This window comes from Apteryx rowi, unplaced genomic scaffold (assembly GCF_003343035.1).
Source record: "Apteryx rowi isolate R43461 unplaced genomic scaffold, aptRow1 scaffold_238, whole genome shotgun sequence".
NCBI classification, from domain to species: domain Eukaryota; kingdom Metazoa; phylum Chordata; class Aves; order Apterygiformes; family Apterygidae; genus Apteryx; species Apteryx rowi.
This window is the reverse complement of record NW_020448730.1, coordinates 945,264-962,545: the sequence shown is the minus strand read 5'-3', so window position 1 is coordinate 962,545 and position 17,282 is coordinate 945,264. Positions and strand designations below refer to the sequence as shown.

The following is a 17,282-nucleotide window of genomic DNA, read 5'->3' as shown; positions in this document are numbered from 1 at the left end:
AGAACTGCCGTCCTTCAGCCTTCCCACTGAGTCAAGTCTCATTATAAATCGTCTCTTTACGGTTCCAAAATGCTGGGCTCCCAAACTTCCCTCATTAATGAGACTGGAGTGAATTTCACCATGGCTGGCTATTTGCACCAGAGCCACATGCAGTAAAGACTGCTGCAGTTTATTTCCTTGATGCAGGAAACATTTGCAGTACAGCAGGTGTACAAATCAAGAGTTAATAGGGAAGACTGTGTGTGCACGTGTCTGTGTGTGTGAATGGCTGTGTGCAGGCAAAATGAATTACCTTTGCACCCTTTTTGTCCCCCCCCCCCTTTTTTGGTCCCAAAAGTGGAGAAACTTATGTAGCACAAATATTTTGATAATAGAACTGAATATATTTAGCAAAAAATAAGTTACTTAATTTCTCCTAAAAAGGATTTTTTTCCCCACATTTCCTTCATAAAAGCTGCCTTGTTTTACAGCTAAACTGATCTGACCACAGCTTATTGCGTGGTGGGTAATGTTAAAGATCTTATTTTAAGCTCAACAAGATTACTGTGTAGGCATTCAAATACCTTTAGTGTAATAGGTTAGGGGCTTCAGCATACCCTTTACAGTACCAGGAATTGAACTCCTTTCAGTCTTTCAGTCCCTAATAGTTTGGTTGAGAAGTATCGTGTTATTGGTTCACAGGAGATTTCTAACTGCTTCATTTCTTCACATTAGCTTAATGGGGAATAATGAGTCACTCTGCCAATTACAACCCCGTGATATGAAGTAAGTTTTGTCATCCGTACTCTGGCTCCCCATGTTCCATTTCTCTCTTTCTTTTTATTTGAATTATTAAGGATTCAATCTTGCATTACTGAGGTCAGTAATTGCTTTACCTTTAACTCATTTTGACTCTGGATCACACCCTAGTAACACAGTTCATGTTTTTAAAAGGGTTATGTTTAAATGCCCTTTTAAATACCCTTTTGAAAAGGTATTTAGGCTAAGGGTAGAAATAAATGAACTCTAAAAATAGAAAGATTTCATCTCCATCATATTTCATGTGTAGGGAAGCTAGGTAGAGGACATTCCATTCAAAACATTCTGTTATTTTTCTCAGACCTGCTGCTGGGGAAATTTCCTATTGAAGTGTTGCAGTTTTTATTATTGGTGAAATATTCTCATATACGTTTGTGCATTTCTATTCCCGTGGTATCTTTGCAGCACTCCTTGCTGGTATCATCAGGTAGTCATTATTTATGTAGCTAGCAAATGCTATTTTGCTGCAAAATGTTTAATTTTTTCTCTCAATTCATTTTCTAAGAGCTTTTCCTTCCAATTTCTATTTTAGTGTATTCAATATGGAATGAATATAAAAAGCTTCCATAAAAATTAGCTCAGGACGTAGCAAGCTCTCTCTTCTTCAAATTAGTCTTTGAGCATAACTGATTCTGCAAGAAACTAACCTGATCTAATGAAAAAGGGGAACAAATAAAAAGCTGTTATTAAAATGTTAATTTCCCCAGTCTTACTTCTCCCAGATTGCAGTATTACTGGTCAGGCCATAAAAGGATGCCTTTTTTTTTTTTTTCCTTCCCCTCTTTTTAACGGGTTTTTCTTCAGACATCCAAGCATGTATCTCCAGAATATTGTTGCCAGGGCTTTATAGCTGCCTGGTTAGCTACATGGGAGTCAAAACTAGTTTAGACAGCAAAGGACACTTGTAGATGTGCTCCAGATGATTTGTTTTATTTGGGAGTATGAGAGAAGTTCCTTACAGTATACTCGGAAACCAAACTTTTCATCTGTGGTGGTGACCTACTATTTTCTAGCACTCTCTCTGAATTACCTTTACTCTGCTGTAGGCAGTGACTTTTGATCTTTAAAGTATATAATTCTTATTCTATAAATCGTTTTTCTGGAGGCTTTCTCAGACAGATACTCGTTGCTATGTTGGCTTTTGCTTCTCCAGTTCTTTTTGGTTCCCATTGCAATTGAAAATGTGATGCTGCTGTAGCATAGAATAACTGGAAATTATACCAAGATTGTTTCCAGATCAGGGGAGACGTTCATTAGGCTGTTACTTGTTATGAGCACTGCCTGTACTTCTGGAATTAATAACCAGCAGGTGGCTGATACTGTGAAACTTATTCCTACTTCTAAAGGTACTGGCTTCAAGCATCACACACATGGTTGAGCCACTTTTGACTGCTCTTTGGCCGTGCTCCTTTATCACCTTGTGTGTGTGTGGTGGCGGCGGTAATATTTTTTTACAATCGTTTTTTCAGTCACAACATGGCCTTGTACTCAGTATGTCACACAAACCTTTTGAGTCGCTTAACCTTTACCTCTACTTTTTTCCTATCTTGCCAAACCAAAAATAAACCTGAAAATAAACTATCTGCACCAAGAACAGCTGTTAATATTTATTTTCAAAGGAAAAAAGTGACTTCTCATCATGACCTTAAGAGAATCTTGCTTTTATGAACATCCTTCTTAACTAAATTTTAGGTTCTGTTTTTCACATAGTGGAATTTCAGTATTATTTGTGTTCTCTTTGAAAATGTTTTAGGTGTTTAAGTTTTACCTTATTAAAAGAATTACCAGTACATGCTCAAAGAAGTAATACCTTTTCTTTGTTATGAATATAGTTACAAGGCAACATTGCTGCTTGTTCTTTTCTTATACTTCTAAAGGTACAAATAAAACAAATGAAACACCTGAATTTTTGTGGTGGCAGATGGAAAAGAAACAAAAAAACCCATAGACACTGCTTGTTCTCCACTGTAGAAACAGATTTTTGTAGCTTTATGGACTTCCAGCTGATGGACTCCTATTGTATTTGGGTAGCTTGTTTTGACAAAACCAGTGCAAAACAGAACTTGATATTGATGGTCACCCCCCAGCTGGATTGGTAAAGCTGCTTAGTCCTTGCCAGAGGCTTAATTTGGGATTAAATGACATTTTTGCTCATAAAATCCATTTACATTAGTTAGTTACAAAGTCTATGTCTACTTGCAGTTTTGAATGTCTTACAGTGTTTATGTTTCTCTCCCCCTGAATATTAAATATGCTGTTAGACTTTAATTTTCCTGTAGTGTAGGAAATATGTGAAATGTGCCATAATAATTGCTGGCAGTAGCTTTCTGGGTAGGATCGCAAGGTGTGCTCTAGGAGTCATTTTATCCTTTCGTTTTGTCCTGATCGCACCTGTATGTTGTACAGCAGAGCCAAACAAACTTCCTTTAGAAGAAGAAAAGCGTCTCCATCGGTTCAGGTGATAAGGGCTTTAATATGTTGGTTGTTTGTACGGTGCGAGTAGTTCAAAAGCATTATCAGGCTGGATTTACTTCACATGGCATAAATTACACCACGGGCTTCAGCCTTGTGGGTTCATTCCCAGGCGTGTTCATTACCCGTGAGGACTGGGCAGCTCTGCAGCCGGCAGCCTTCCCCGGAGGGTTTTGGCCAGGCTTGCTTCCCCCCAACCCCCGGGGCTCTACCCCTCTGCTTGCCAAGTTGCTCAAAGCATAGTGCTAAATCCTGCCAGGCGCCGGAGCCGGGCCAGTGCCCTCTGCCGGAGACTGCGGTGCCTCTGTGGGGTCCCCGTGGCAGGGGCACCCGGAGCTCTTCTGCACAGCTGCAGCTTCCCCCCGTTCCCTTCCAGCCCAAGAATCAGTCTGTGAAAAAGCTGGTGCAAACGCGGTGCCAAGTCTTGCAATATTGTGTGTTTGCATGGGTGGTTTGGGTTTCCTAACACATTGATAATACGCCCTTTAAAATTTTTTGACTGTTTTCCATTCTTATTATGTATGCTGTTAGTTTTTTGCAGTGTCTTACTTGGAGTATTTCCTTTTACTCTTGTTTTTGCTTAACTTCTTTTTTTTATATCTTGTATGTTATCATGGAGCTGTAACATTATAGCGCCAACTTTTTGAGTCAACGCTGTTGTTAGGATTCTCACTTGGTGAGTTTAAATGTAGTGTAAATTGTCACAGCAATACTGACATCAATAGCACACTTCTGCAAACCAGAAAGCTTGAATAGTAATATAATAATTATTTTATAGCAAATAGAACCAACATATACATTGTTTGATATTGCGCTTAAATTCCTGACACAAAGTATTTATCTTCCCTTTTTTTTGTGTTTTTTATTATTTTTCCTATAACAACATGTATGTATCTTGGGGTAGAGGGATGCTTATGGGGAAAAAGAGGAGGGCAGAACAGGGAATGTATCAAGAAAAGATGTGGATTTTTCATTACAGTGGCCAGGTTAGAAAAGATTCAGTGATCCTCTCAGACTGTGTTTTTAATAATCTTACTTTGATTTTTTTTAACTTTGCAAGAGTATTTATACCTGAGATCGCACAGTAGTAGTAGAAAATATACTCTTAAGACCAGATAATGTCTTAAGTGCAGAGATCATCATTGGATTGATGGGATACATGAAGAGTATAAATCATTAGTAAATATGATCGAGATTTAACAAAAAAGAACATGGGATCGATTTGTATGCTTGTAACAAGTGGGGGAAAAAGAGAAGTGTTATTTAGTGAGAGGTGGTATTAGAAATGTTCGGAAGATGCTAATGTGACTGGGGGAACAAAACATGAGGATCATCTTAACTTAGTATTTTGCCTGAACTGGAGGGAAGTGGAGCAAGCGTTAAGACAAAGTAGGGTTGCTGTAAGTAAGCTGTAGTACTTAAGGCAGAAATGATTGGAGTGTGGATAAGTTATGTTTTTCAAGGTCACGAGGAGAAAATGTGTCAAAAAAAAAATACATGTATATATATGCTTTTTAGTAGGAGCTGTGCCAAAATTTCTTTCAAATTCTGGTGCTACTGTAGTTGTAATCACAAGAAGTTATGCCTACAAGTTACCTCAAGAGGCCATACAGTGCATCATTCTGTCCCTAAAACAGAACTGACAATACTTCTGTCTTTCCCCACAAGTTATACATTTAAGCTATTCTTAAAGGCAGCATAAAGCCAAATGGCCAGCCTCCAAGGCAAATAGTTCCAGTGCATCCCTGTATTTAGTAATGGAAAGCATCTCCTAACATCTAACCTGAATCTTTCTTTCTTTGGTTTAAGCTTATTATCGTTATCCTTTGGACATGGGTATGGAGAACAGATTATTCCTTTCCTGTTTGCCATAGTCATTTATGTAGCTGGAGGCAGCTGTCATATCTAAACAGTCTGTCCTTTCATTCTTTCCTCATGGGACATGTTTTTCTAGATCACTAATCAGCGTTATCCCCCTCCTCTGACCTCTCTTCAGTTCATCCACATATTTCTGAAAGTTCTGTGCTGAAACCAGACAGTTTTAGGAATTAATAGTACGGAGAAGTGGAAAGATTAGTTCACATGCCTTGAAGGGATGTGCTTTTGTCCATAGTCCTGATATGGTGTTTACCCTTTTAGCAATGGTTTAAAACAGCTGCCTCATGTTCAGCTTGTGATCTGCTGTAATCCCAGATGCTTCTCTGAGGAAGAGCCAGCTGCATGTTCCACATCTCTTAATTGTGTTGTTTCAAGCAGCCCAGGTTTGCCCCTGGCTTGTACAGTATTCTTTTACAGAGCATTCCTTGTTTTTTCAAGATTGCTTTGAATTCCGGTTCTGCCTCCCAACATAGTTGCGTGTTTGGTGAGCTCTCAGAAGTTTGGCTAGTGCAGAAAGTACCCTCAATTCACTGCAAAACCGATCAAATGAAATGAAATGAAATAAATGAAATACAGCTATGATTGTTGGACCACCTCTCTACTTGTATGTTGGTAACAGTAGTGCTGGACAGTCTGGCAATTCAAGTAATGTCTCTCAGTCTTTGTGGGCTTCTACCTTCTGGGTTCTTGCTGCCACAAATGGCTGGATTAACCCTGGGTAGATACATTTACCTTCACAGTTGTCATGCATGCTGCATTTGGATGCGTGGGCTTTACCCTCTGAGAGCTGCTCTCTTCTGCACTGGTCGTGCTCACAGATTGATCAAGCTAGTGTTGTCTCTTGTGCTCTGGCACCATCTCCAGTCATTCAAATAGTTAAGCTTCTTAATACTATTTATCTCTTCCCCAGTATTCCTTGTATCTGTTCTTTCTGTGGAGAGGCTGGAGTGTTTTTAGCTGAAAGATTCGTATTAAAATTTTCAGAGGAAGACTTTGGGCAATTTTAAATGCCAATGTTTATAACTTGCTTTTAGTAAAGCAAATCAACAGTAATAAGGACTGCTTAAATTCTGCTACTGTCTACCCACAATAAAGAATATGTCTGTATAATCTTCACCTGTATTATGAATGCACTAACTTCCTTGCTGAGGAAGAATTGCATGGGTTAATAACTCCGGAAGTAGGTGGCATTAAATAAACACATTTGGTCACAGCACTGTATAAGCTGTAGGCAGAGTTCCAAGTCAGAGGAAAAACCAGCCGCTGAGGCCAGCTTTGCTGCATTCCCAGCGTAAGCGGGCTAGCCTTGTGTCGTGGGCCATGCAAGCGGGAACGAGCGGGATGGTGGAGAGGGAAGGAGGCATGAGCTGGGAGCCCAGAACTGAGGCTCAGCGCTGGTCACAATTAGGGAAGCAAATACCAGCATCCCTGGTGTGGATCCTGTTTGAGCTCTTGTTCAGCTCAAATGCAGCTGAGCTGTGATCCAGGAACCTCTACCTGTTGTGGAAACAAGATACTGTCAGTCTAGTGATTTGGCATCATCTCGCTACTTTGGGAAGCCACAGTTCTCAAGCCAACATATTTTCAACAAGCTCTCGGTTGGAGAAGAAAGTCTCTTGTGGATAATGCTTGGTGACTTACCCGCTTTCTTTTCTGCATTTCCAGCATTCTAAAAATAGCATTTTGTGTGTGGCTAGCCCCAGTGATTTTGATATCTGGACTGTCTGACCATGTGCCTTATTTAATGCTTCTTTATGGGAATGGACAGGGTGAGGTTAAAAGAATATTGTCTTTTGGAAATGCTCTGGATACAGGTTAGGTGATGACTGAGCTTTGGCAGGGGCTGCCCAATCAAGAAATCTGCTGCAGTGCTTCATTCAAGAGTGGTATAATGGAGTAGGAATTAGGATTTAATGCAAGGGAAATGTACAATGTGGGTGGGTCATGCAGACGGATTTTGGTAGAGGGATGAAAGGGGTTTCTGCAGTCACAAGCACTAAAATTGCAGTGGTGGTTCTTGACTTTTAGCAGGGCAGGAGAGATGTTAAACCTGATCTAAATCAGTGCTCTTTTTTCTTTTCTTTCTCCCCCCCCCCAGATGAAAATGATTGCTTATGAAAGGTTAGAGGATTTATGAGGGTGTCAAAACATATGGCAGATGGGCTGGATTAGGACTCATGAGTACAGTAATCCAAATTCTTGCTGCCAAGCATTACAGCGGATCGCTTCCTGCTGCTGAGCTACATTAAATGTATACAGTCAGAAGGAGCACGGGCTGTCCTGAGGCTCAAAGGAAGAGTTGCTAGTGAAAGTGCTTATCTGGCAGACTTAATTCTGAAAGCACATTTTTTGAGGACAGAAGTCCATTGGGAAAGTGATTATTATTTACTTGTAATAAATTGCTGCAACAGGTTTTTTTCTTCTTCTTCTTTTTTTTAATTGTTGTTCTCTATACAAAGTCTGGAAGAAAGTAAAGCCAAAATGTGAGCTAAACCATTATTATCTCTGAGTACAGTGGGGTAAAAGCCATGCAAAAGTCATGTGGTGAAGTGCTGAGAGAGAAAAAAGGAGTCAGTCTTTCCCCTTCTGAGCCAACACTATCTATTTGTGATTAAACAAATAAATTATGTCCTACTTTAAACTTTTTTGACAGAAGTTTACATGTTAGGGAGGATTTTAGTCTCAGTTTTAGACTAAATCTGGAGGAGTGCCTCTGAAATCTGTAAAACTTTACAGTGGGACCTCTGGGTTACACAGGTGGTTAGTAGTTGCAGTTACATGTAGTTAATTTTAAAAAGACGTCAAGTTACTGGCTTTTGAGAAGACCCATGTCTGAAAAAGTTTCTAGGGAAGGATGCAAAGCATTTGCATCTGAACCGATGAGAGGGTATTTGCACCCCTCTCCTGTAGTGAGTTAATTAAGCTAAAAAGCTACCAAAGCGCTCTCTCTAGTTAACTAATGTCATGCAGCATGAGATATAGATATGCTGGTGTGGAAAATCACTTAAAATCAGGTATCTCTGAGCTCCACAAGTGAATGCATAGATACTTCATTTTATGCTGGTGTAAAATGTAAAGAAAAAAAGTATTCTAAAAGCATGAAACATGATAAGCTTAGAGAAATATTGTGTTCTTTATAGAACCAGAAAAGACTGAGGATCCAGACCTTACAGATGTTAAATTTAAGCTTAAAAGGAGAGGCTGCAAATAGTTAGTCGAGCCGCGAGGATGGATTAGCTTCGAGGTAGAGACTGTTTGCCTTCTAGAGCTAAGGAGAAAGGGGCAAGCTTCTTGTCGTTATGGCTCTGGGATGTATGAATCAGATCTGAAAGGTTTTAGCAGGTTTCCCTATTATCCGTGAGTAATGGCAGATCTGCTCTAGCCTGGTTTTGTTGAAAAGCTTCGTAATACGAACTTTCTCAGCATTTAATTGAAAAGCGCAATTGTTAGATCTGTAGCAAAGGGAGATTTTCTTCCAGTTGTTGAGTTAGATAAGTATTAACAAAATAACAAGGCAACAAAGCAGTCTAAGCAATCTGTGAAAGCACATTTCTCATCTCTGTTAATCAAGTTTCACTTTCTTAGTATTTGGGATGTCTTAATCTTGCTAGTGATATAGTCCTTCAGGAAAGATTTTATCTGAATTTCTGATCATTAAAAAAAAAAAAAAGCCTTCCATTTCCGAGCCACTTTCTTTCTAAGCAACCTCCTTTGTTACTCTTCTGAAAGTATAGAAGGATATATTAAAAAAAAAAAAAGGATCCCATTTAAAATTTGAGAGTTGGTTATATGTTTGAAGGAAATGAGTTTAGAAATTTTTGAGCCAGAGGGACAGGCAGAAAGATTTTAACGTGGCACAATGTGATGGGAATAAAAGGACAAGTTAAAGCAGAACATAAATTGTTGCCATGAGGACATGCATGCAATCCATGAAATTTGGAGAGCCTTTTTATTCCAAATGTAAACTTAGGTGGGAGTTTCAGTGATAATCAGTTTCAACATTTAAACAATCCCATCAGCCAGGGGAAGACCAATATCTGAGAGGAGTTACAAAGGATTGTCCTACCTGCAAATACATGTACACTGTTACAATAGGCGTGCCCAGGCATAAAATCGTCATAGAGTGTAGATCTGAATTTTGGACGGTTTATTACCAAAAAATTGTTGATTTACCAGGATGTGGGCCTATAGAAAAACTAATAAATCAAACAATGTAATCAATGTCACAAATGAAATATGTGAACTCGGACTTTGTTTCATATATGAAAAATGCCATCATTTTTAAGTGGAACTGATATAAATGCATAAATCATTTTCATCATAGATTTGTTTGTTCCCTACTAATGCCTCCATTGTATTCTTCCATATCTCCACAAAATTGGATGAATTAATCTAACTGCCATTAAATATTTTAGAATTCACAAGGAAAAACTCTACAAAATCAGGAAGAGGAATAAATTTCTTAATGAGATAAGCAGATAAATCATGATGACTAGACCAAAACTTGTTACTGGAACATCAGTAACCTGTTGAAAGAAAACTGTTAACAACTGGCCTGAAGTGGAGCAGCACAATCGGCTCTATTTCATGATACCCCCCAAAAAAGGAGAAGAAATGAGCTGTTTGAAAGCAGTAAGATAAACCATTCCAGTATGAAGTCCTGGTTCTGAATGCTGAGAGGAAACAGGCAGTGAAGAACCAGCCCAAGAATGTGTAGTGGAAGATGGAAAAAACAGACTTAACAAAATGAAAAATGATTGACAAATAATTCTTCATAATAACGGGGGAAGAGATTATCAAAATGCTTACAGTCTGTTTGGAGCTATCTGGCAAATAGTTTTTCTTTTCTTACAAAAGGCATCTGAGAAATTGAAATATAAAAATACACATATTTTAGCTTTTATAAATACTTTGACAAAGAGACAGTAATCCCAAACAGCTTGTATTCAGGGAACCCACGTGATTCAGAGCAGGATTTGAGCTCATCAGTCCTAGAAATAGGTGAGAAAGTCTTGTTTCCTCATTCTCATTTAAGCAGAACTGGTATGTTTCTGCAAATCTTTAGGAAAAACAAGCACTTTCTGAAGGTGGGAGTGGAGGCGGAGGGGGGCAACAAAGAGTTCAAGGTGGCAGATTTTGAGTTATTCCATAAATAAGTGGAGGCTCTTAGAGTTGCTAGTGTAGAGACAGCTGAATGCTTCATGTAATATCATTTAGATGGATTTGAAGATATGGAAGGATTTTAGAGCGCTGATTTTAATATGGTGTGCTTCAAGAAAAGAAGAAAACAACGTATCCTTTGGCGGTGAGATAGGACCTTTAGTAATAACAGGAAGACCTGAAGGCTCCAAATGATCATTGTAATCCAGTGATAAGAGCCTGAGGACCTAAACATGGAGTCTGTGCCTGTTTTCTTCTCTTGCCTTCTTGGAAAGTTTATTTGGTTCTCAACAGAAATAACTAAAGTTAGGCTTTCATTAGGGAAAATCGAACTGACACATTCTTGATTCTTGGCTTGATTCTGTATGATACAGCTTAAATGAAAGAGCCTGTTCTTTTACCTTGTAGTCAACAATAAACCCCAGCATTTTGTGATCCAGATGCCAGATATCTACAGAGCTTGCAATTATTACAAAAAAAGAAAAAAATTGTATGCATTGATTCCCTTTGTTTATGATTTAAAGTGTTAAATACCTGGTGTTAATTTATACTGATGATTCTCTTTTGTTGTTTGTTTCTTTCAGAGGAAGAATTTGTCTCTCTTCTTCAGCATTGCTTTATTGACCTCCTGGGGGACTGCACTGCTGGGTGTCCGCTTATACTGGATGGGCAACAAACCACCGAGTTTTTCCAACTCTGACAATCCAGCAGCTGACTCGGACAGTTTTCTCACACGTACTCTGACCTTCTTTTACCTGCCAACCAAGAACCTTTGGCTGTTGCTGTGCCCAGACACCCTCAGCTTTGACTGGTCTATGGATGCTGTGCCTCTTCTTAAAGCAGTCAGTGACTGGAGGAACCTACACACTGTGGCCTTCTACGCTGGACTCCTCCTCCTCGCCTACTATAGCTTGAAGGGCTCTAGCAACGAGAGAGAGTGCAATGGGAAAACGGTGATGAACGGCAAGCAGAATGCTAATGGGCATAGCTGCCACTCGGAGATGGAGTATAAGACGTTGGAGGTGAAGTCCAGCTTTGCATCAAAAGAAGAGAATGGCATAAAAAAGCATGGAGTGCAGAAACTGCCACTGCCTTCAACTGAGAACATTGTCGTTCTGTCTCTGTCTTTGTTAATAGTGCCCTTTGTTCCTGCCACCAACCTATTTTTCTATGTTGGCTTTGTAATAGCAGAGCGTGTGCTGTATGTTCCTAGTATGGGCTTCTGCCTGCTGGTTACAGTAGGTGTCAGGGCCCTTTATGTCAAAGCCCACAAGCGCTTTCTGAAGAACTTGGTTTTTTGTTCCACTGCTGCGTTAATTGTTTTCTATGGACTCAAGACTGTTGTCAGGAATGGGGACTGGCAGAATGAGGAGATGCTGTATAGGTCAGGGATAAAAGTAAACCCTGCTAAAGGTAATTTTTGCTCTTTACGTGAATGTTTCATTTCTTTCGATCTGTCTTTGTCTTTGAATTGTCTGATTTTATTAACTGTGTTTAAAGAAGATGTCCATTTAAGTTGCAGTAGTATGAACGTCAGTAAAAAAGAGGAAAAGCAGGAATGTGTTTTGATTAGATGCTGCAGGTTTGGCATTCACATGCAGAAAATGAGACCCTAAGGTAAGAGGATACTTTTTCGTTGATCTTGGTGCTGTATTTTGGAGTTAAAGATGGATTATTAGTATTACAGACGCCACCCTGGTAATTTTCCATTTGGAGTCTCGTATCTATCACCCGAACAAAGCTTTTTTTTTAATGTTCACTGGTTGTTCTGTTCTCTATGGATAGAAAATAGAAGAAATAGTAAAGGACAGCATAAGGAAGGTGCTATTTTTTATTTCAGTTGACATAAATGACGTCAATACTACATAATAAAAATGAGGAAATGAGGTCATATTGTTAAGGCTAGGAAATGACTGTAGTTCCTCCTGCATATGAGTGCTGTGAAGAGTTATTGTCAAATACTTATGCCTTCACGTTAATGTATAAATGCCAGCTATTTGTAACATTGCCCAGCTACTTCTCTCAAAGACCATATCTATGCCTTAATGAAATGTGACCACAGCTAATGTAAACATGTCCCCATCAGGCAGTAAATGGGCTAGTTTAGGGATTGGTAACAATGTTTAGCTGTGGCTCTGTGGTTTCAGCGCAAACAGCAAATCCAGCTGGGATCCTGAACTCGGTGCTGCCCTGGCTGTACGGCTCTTGGCACACAAGCAAGTTTATATGAGCACAGTCAAAATACCACCTGTGAGTGCAATGTTAGGCATCGACTAAGCCTTCATTATTCACAAGGCATCAGAAGTGAGAAGGGACCAGTCTGCGAGAGAAAAATTTGATGGCACTTGAACATTTTGCACTTGAGTTTCTCCAGTTCTCTGCTCAGCAGCCCATTACATGATGCACAGTCATTTGCTGACAGAGCTGTGCGTTTTGGTTAGGCAGTTATGTCATGACATAGTCTAAAAGCTGTGATAATAAAAGGCAAATGCAGATGTTACTGTGAGCTGATAGGGAGTGGAAAAGTAGATTTGGCAGGTGAGATGCCTTGCAAAGCAGCACTATAGTAGCTTGTCAATTGTCAGTCTGGTTTTGTAACTCTTCTTTGTATGCGATGTCACCCTAGGTAAAAATTTAGGTAAAATTATAAAGCTTGTTGCTGCAGCAAGTGGCTTTGTTAACAGTATGAACAAGCACAGCCCGTTTCCTTTCCTTTTTCTCCCCCGAGAACTAATGTAAAAGGGCAAGAGATAATGAACAACCAGGCAGTGCACCCAGATGATTACATGTTGCCCTGAGACTTACCAGTTCAGTGGCAATATAAAACTTGCATTAAAAAGTAGTCATCCCTTGAAAAGAAAAGTCTGTGTGCATTTGATTAAAATAGTTACTGTATGTTCCTTTCTTTTTTCTTTTTTATTTCCTTCATGGAGATTCCCAAGTACCCAAGATTGCATTAATAGTTGTTTGCCTGCTTTGACCCAGTTTTCTTGATAGAAAACCCTAGGTTTTGTCCAACAGTAGGATTAGTTGAGACAGTGCCTGGAATTAGATTATTAGGTATTACTCTCCCAGGAGACAAGTCAAGCTATTTTCATCATATGCATCTGAGTATGCACAGACTTGCATATATATGACTATCTGGTTTCTTGCATATAAACTGACATTAAGTTTCTTGTGAGATATGCAAAAGCAAAGACAACATGTCAGTGTGGTGATATAGACATGACTGAGCTCACTGTAAATCTCTTTAAAATATCCTGGCAAACTTCTCCTGAATATTTACTAGCCCACACACATTGTAGCAAGGCAGGGTATCAAAACCCCCCAGCAAAAGCAACCTGTCATCCAGCTCTATTCATTGCTGTGAATACTTCCTAGATTATCCCTGGCTTTGCCTATGCTAATTTTATTTTCTATTTCTCTTACAATCAGGCAAGCCTGACTGGACTAGACTGGCTGCCAATCCAGCTAAAGCATTAAGAGATCAACAATTCAAACTGCTCTTCAGTAATTAAATGAGGTTGACGTAGAAAAAACAATTTATTTTTGTTTCCCTCCTTTTTATATTTTTTGAATGCTAGTGATAAATAGGCTATTCAAACTGTAAGACAATGGACTGTTCACTCAAATAGTATGGTGGATAAGGCTTTTGCTTCCTTTTAGTCTGTTAAGAAGAGACTTCCACTCCTCATTTTTGTTTTCTTTGCCTCTCAGCCATTTCTCCTCATCATTATTTTCTTACTTCTGATCATTTTTGAGCTGCAGGAACATTTTTCCTGAAGATTTTACCCTTCCTCTCTTCTCCTGTAAAGCACTTCTGAGCAGTAGCTTCTTCTATCGTAGGCAAAAAAGAAAAGAGGGATCACTTCAAAACCTCCCCATGGGGGAGCTGGTAAAGAAGTGAGCAGAAATCCGCAAGGACCGGCTTTGTCGCAGCACGGAGCAGGGTGTTTTGTCCCAGGTCCGTCCGCGTGCTGGCGTGGGCAGATGAGAGCCGCGCCGGGGCTGGGCACCTCTGGCCATTTCCAGTGGTCCCAGGCTATTCTTGTCAATCACAACGTGGGAAAAATACTCAGCAGCAATGCATTGTTCAGCTCGTCTGTCAAAAAACCCTAAAATATACCCCGGGGTGGGTCAAGAGAATGTGTTAGTGCTGCCTTGAAGCCCGTGCGTGCATACGGGCGGCCTTCCTGGTGGAGGCAGCACAAAGCAGGCAGCTGCCCGTCATTAGCCGAAGGAACCGAAATGAGGATTTGGGATTTCTGAGCTGCAGCTGTTACTGGGCTTGCTCATTTGCTATTTTGATTATGACTAGTATTTCAGATCTCTTTAAAGAGATCTGAGCCTTGCCTCATTACAGTTTGTCAGCACTTGGGAGAAAAATAGGCGAGATTGATTAATATAGTTTACAGACTCTGAAGTGGCTGTATACATGTTTTGACGCTAGGGAGGGAAAGGGAGAAGTGTTTCTCTGTGCCTGCCTTCAACTTAATGAGCAACTTAACTGATATAAAACAGTTCATGTTATTTGAGTGGGTTTTTTATAGGGAAGGAAACCTCACAAAATGTAAAAACAACAAAAAAAATTAAAAATTGGTGGTACCTGTCACATCTTTTCCAATTAGCCTGTGAGTCATCCTGTGGTGATAATTACTCTGTGTTTTTATTATAAAATTATAATGACGTGCAAAATAATTGTTCTCATTGCATCTTGTTATCTCTAGTTTTCTCTGTGGTCCCAAAAGCAGGCTTCAAAAACCATAATCTTTTTCCTCCATGCCATTTTGTACCTTACAATCCACGTGATAACTATCTTAGATGTTCAGATATAAGTGCTGTACTGTTACAGACACTGATTAAAGTCATAGGAAGTAATAGAGGCTGCTTAGGCTGCTGGTCTGCTGCAGAGCTGTTAGTTACTTGGCTATATTTACTGATGACATTTTGTTTTTCTGGTGTTTTACATGAGATTTAATCTTTGAAGATCCTTCCTGGAACTGGCAGACCTGCTGCACCAAGAAAAGCACTTAAGTGGGTGCTTAACTTTAACCATGTATTCAAGTCTCAATAAATTCATGCGTGTAACTTGTTTTCTACAGTGGAACATGATGCAAAAACACCTCTAATTTCATCTATCTAAGGGAGTACAGCAAGAAACAGATACTAGATTGCTTCCAAAAGTGGTATTACCGTATTACGGTGGTGCTATACCTGGTCTGATAAGCCTTGTTTCTCACTTGGCACCGATTTAAGTTGTTGTTACAGCTCCTGGCTTCAGGAGCAGTTCTCTGTGCTGCTCGGACGTCTGTCCTTGTTCCACTGGCCATCAGCGTTAGTGAGATACGCTCGTGTCTTGTGCCGGTCAGGGAGACTTGAGTATGTGCTTCAGCCCTTTCCTGAGTAGGAGGGTTTTTTATTAGGATAAAAAGAAGGGAGCTTCTGGTTATTTTCTCAATCTGTAAAGCAACCAAAAAGATTTCTTTAGTGTCTGTTGCATCAAAACAAAGTGTTGTTGGTTTGTTTTTTATTTTTTCTGTTCAAATAAACTTGAATTGACTAGGTGTTCCTGACAGGTGATGAGAACTATCTATTGACATAAGGAATGTAAAAAAAACCCCAAAAAACTTTCCTTGCCAAATCATTCAGCTATCTTTGGTTTAAAACTACTATTACCTTTTATAGTCCTAGCTTACATTAAAAATCCTGTTATTAGCTTGTCACTTCTTACTTTTATCAATTACCCTGTTGATCTCAGTGGGCAGTAGTAAGACCAAGAAGTGGTGTTGGCGAAGAAGAGTGGAGAAGTTGTTGGATATAGATAGACAGCCTCTTTCTTTCTGTCTTTGCTCCCTTCCTCTTGCTCCCAGCTGTTACCAGAGTGAATCTTTCAATTCTGCTTAGTGTTTTCAGAAGATATTCTAATACTGAAATACTTTTGTTCTTCTGGGCAGCAGTGTTCCTCTTCCCCATCCTACTGTTCTTCATTTGCAACAATGTTGTGACATCTTCCTGGCTCATTCTGCTGTATTTGTGTCTGTAGGAAGTTTAGAGAACTAGCTCTCTTATTTTGGCACTTTTTGGCATAACATTCATCTTGGGTTAGTTTTTCTCCCTGGAACTTCATGGATAACTGCCATTATTATTTTTTTATTAGCATCAGTTATGGCATAGGACTGATAAGGAGTGCCTCTGTATGTGGATGTGAATGTCTTGATGTGAACATGAAGTTCAGCACTGTGAAGTGTCTTAGTTGAACAACAACGTACAGAGTAGCTGTATGCTCATTTGAGGTTTGTTTTCAGTCATAAAAAGTAGCGATTGTGTTTTTGTGTCATGTATAGTTTTCATGTCATTTTGTGTAATTAGTTTACAGATTAGTTTGCTGGTACCATCTGACCAAAACTGAAGGAATTCCTAAAGCTGAATTCCGAACTTAGGTTGTTTCATATCATCTATGTGGTATAGCCTGAGCCTTTGGGCTGAGCTGTAAAAGCGTATAACTTTGTTTTTGCTAGAAAACTTAATTTTCTTTCATCCACATTGAGTAGTTCGTAGTGTTAATTTCCCCTTCAGTTTACCCTTTCCAATGCAGCAAGCAAATGTCTTTAAGGATTTTTTTAAGTGTTAGTGTGTGTGTGTGTGTGTGGAAATCAAATGAATTAATTTTTTCCCCTATTTATGTAAATATTATTTTTAAAAAAAGTACCCAAATTTGTGCTGACCCAAGAATTGTTCTTTGATTTAAAAAAAAAAAAAATCCCTGCCTGATTGTATGCTCTAGTTCTGTGCACTTGGGTAGAAGTAAATACTGGAACCTCTTTCCATCTGATTTGACAGCTTGCTGCTGTTATCCTTATCTGCTCCTGGAAAATGACTCCTCGCTAGCAGTAGCTGTCAGTAAGAGGTCCCTTCCTCCTCCTTCAGCAGATGATAAAAATATCAAGTAGTAGTCTAATGAGGAAAAATAGTTA

At 39.4% G+C, this 17,282-nt stretch overlaps 1 protein-coding gene across 1 annotated transcript in view; it reads left to right on the top strand.

Annotated features, from left to right (window-relative positions):
• TMTC2 (transmembrane and tetratricopeptide repeat containing 2) overlaps positions 1–17,282 on the top strand; it is a 147,804-nt gene that overhangs the window by 33,247 nt on the left and 97,275 nt on the right. The window contains exon 2 of the mRNA XM_026066102.1: positions 10,893–11,721. Coding sequence (XP_025921887.1) covers positions 10,893–11,721 — 829 coding nt within the window. The remainder of the gene's footprint in view (positions 1–10,892; positions 11,722–17,282) is intronic.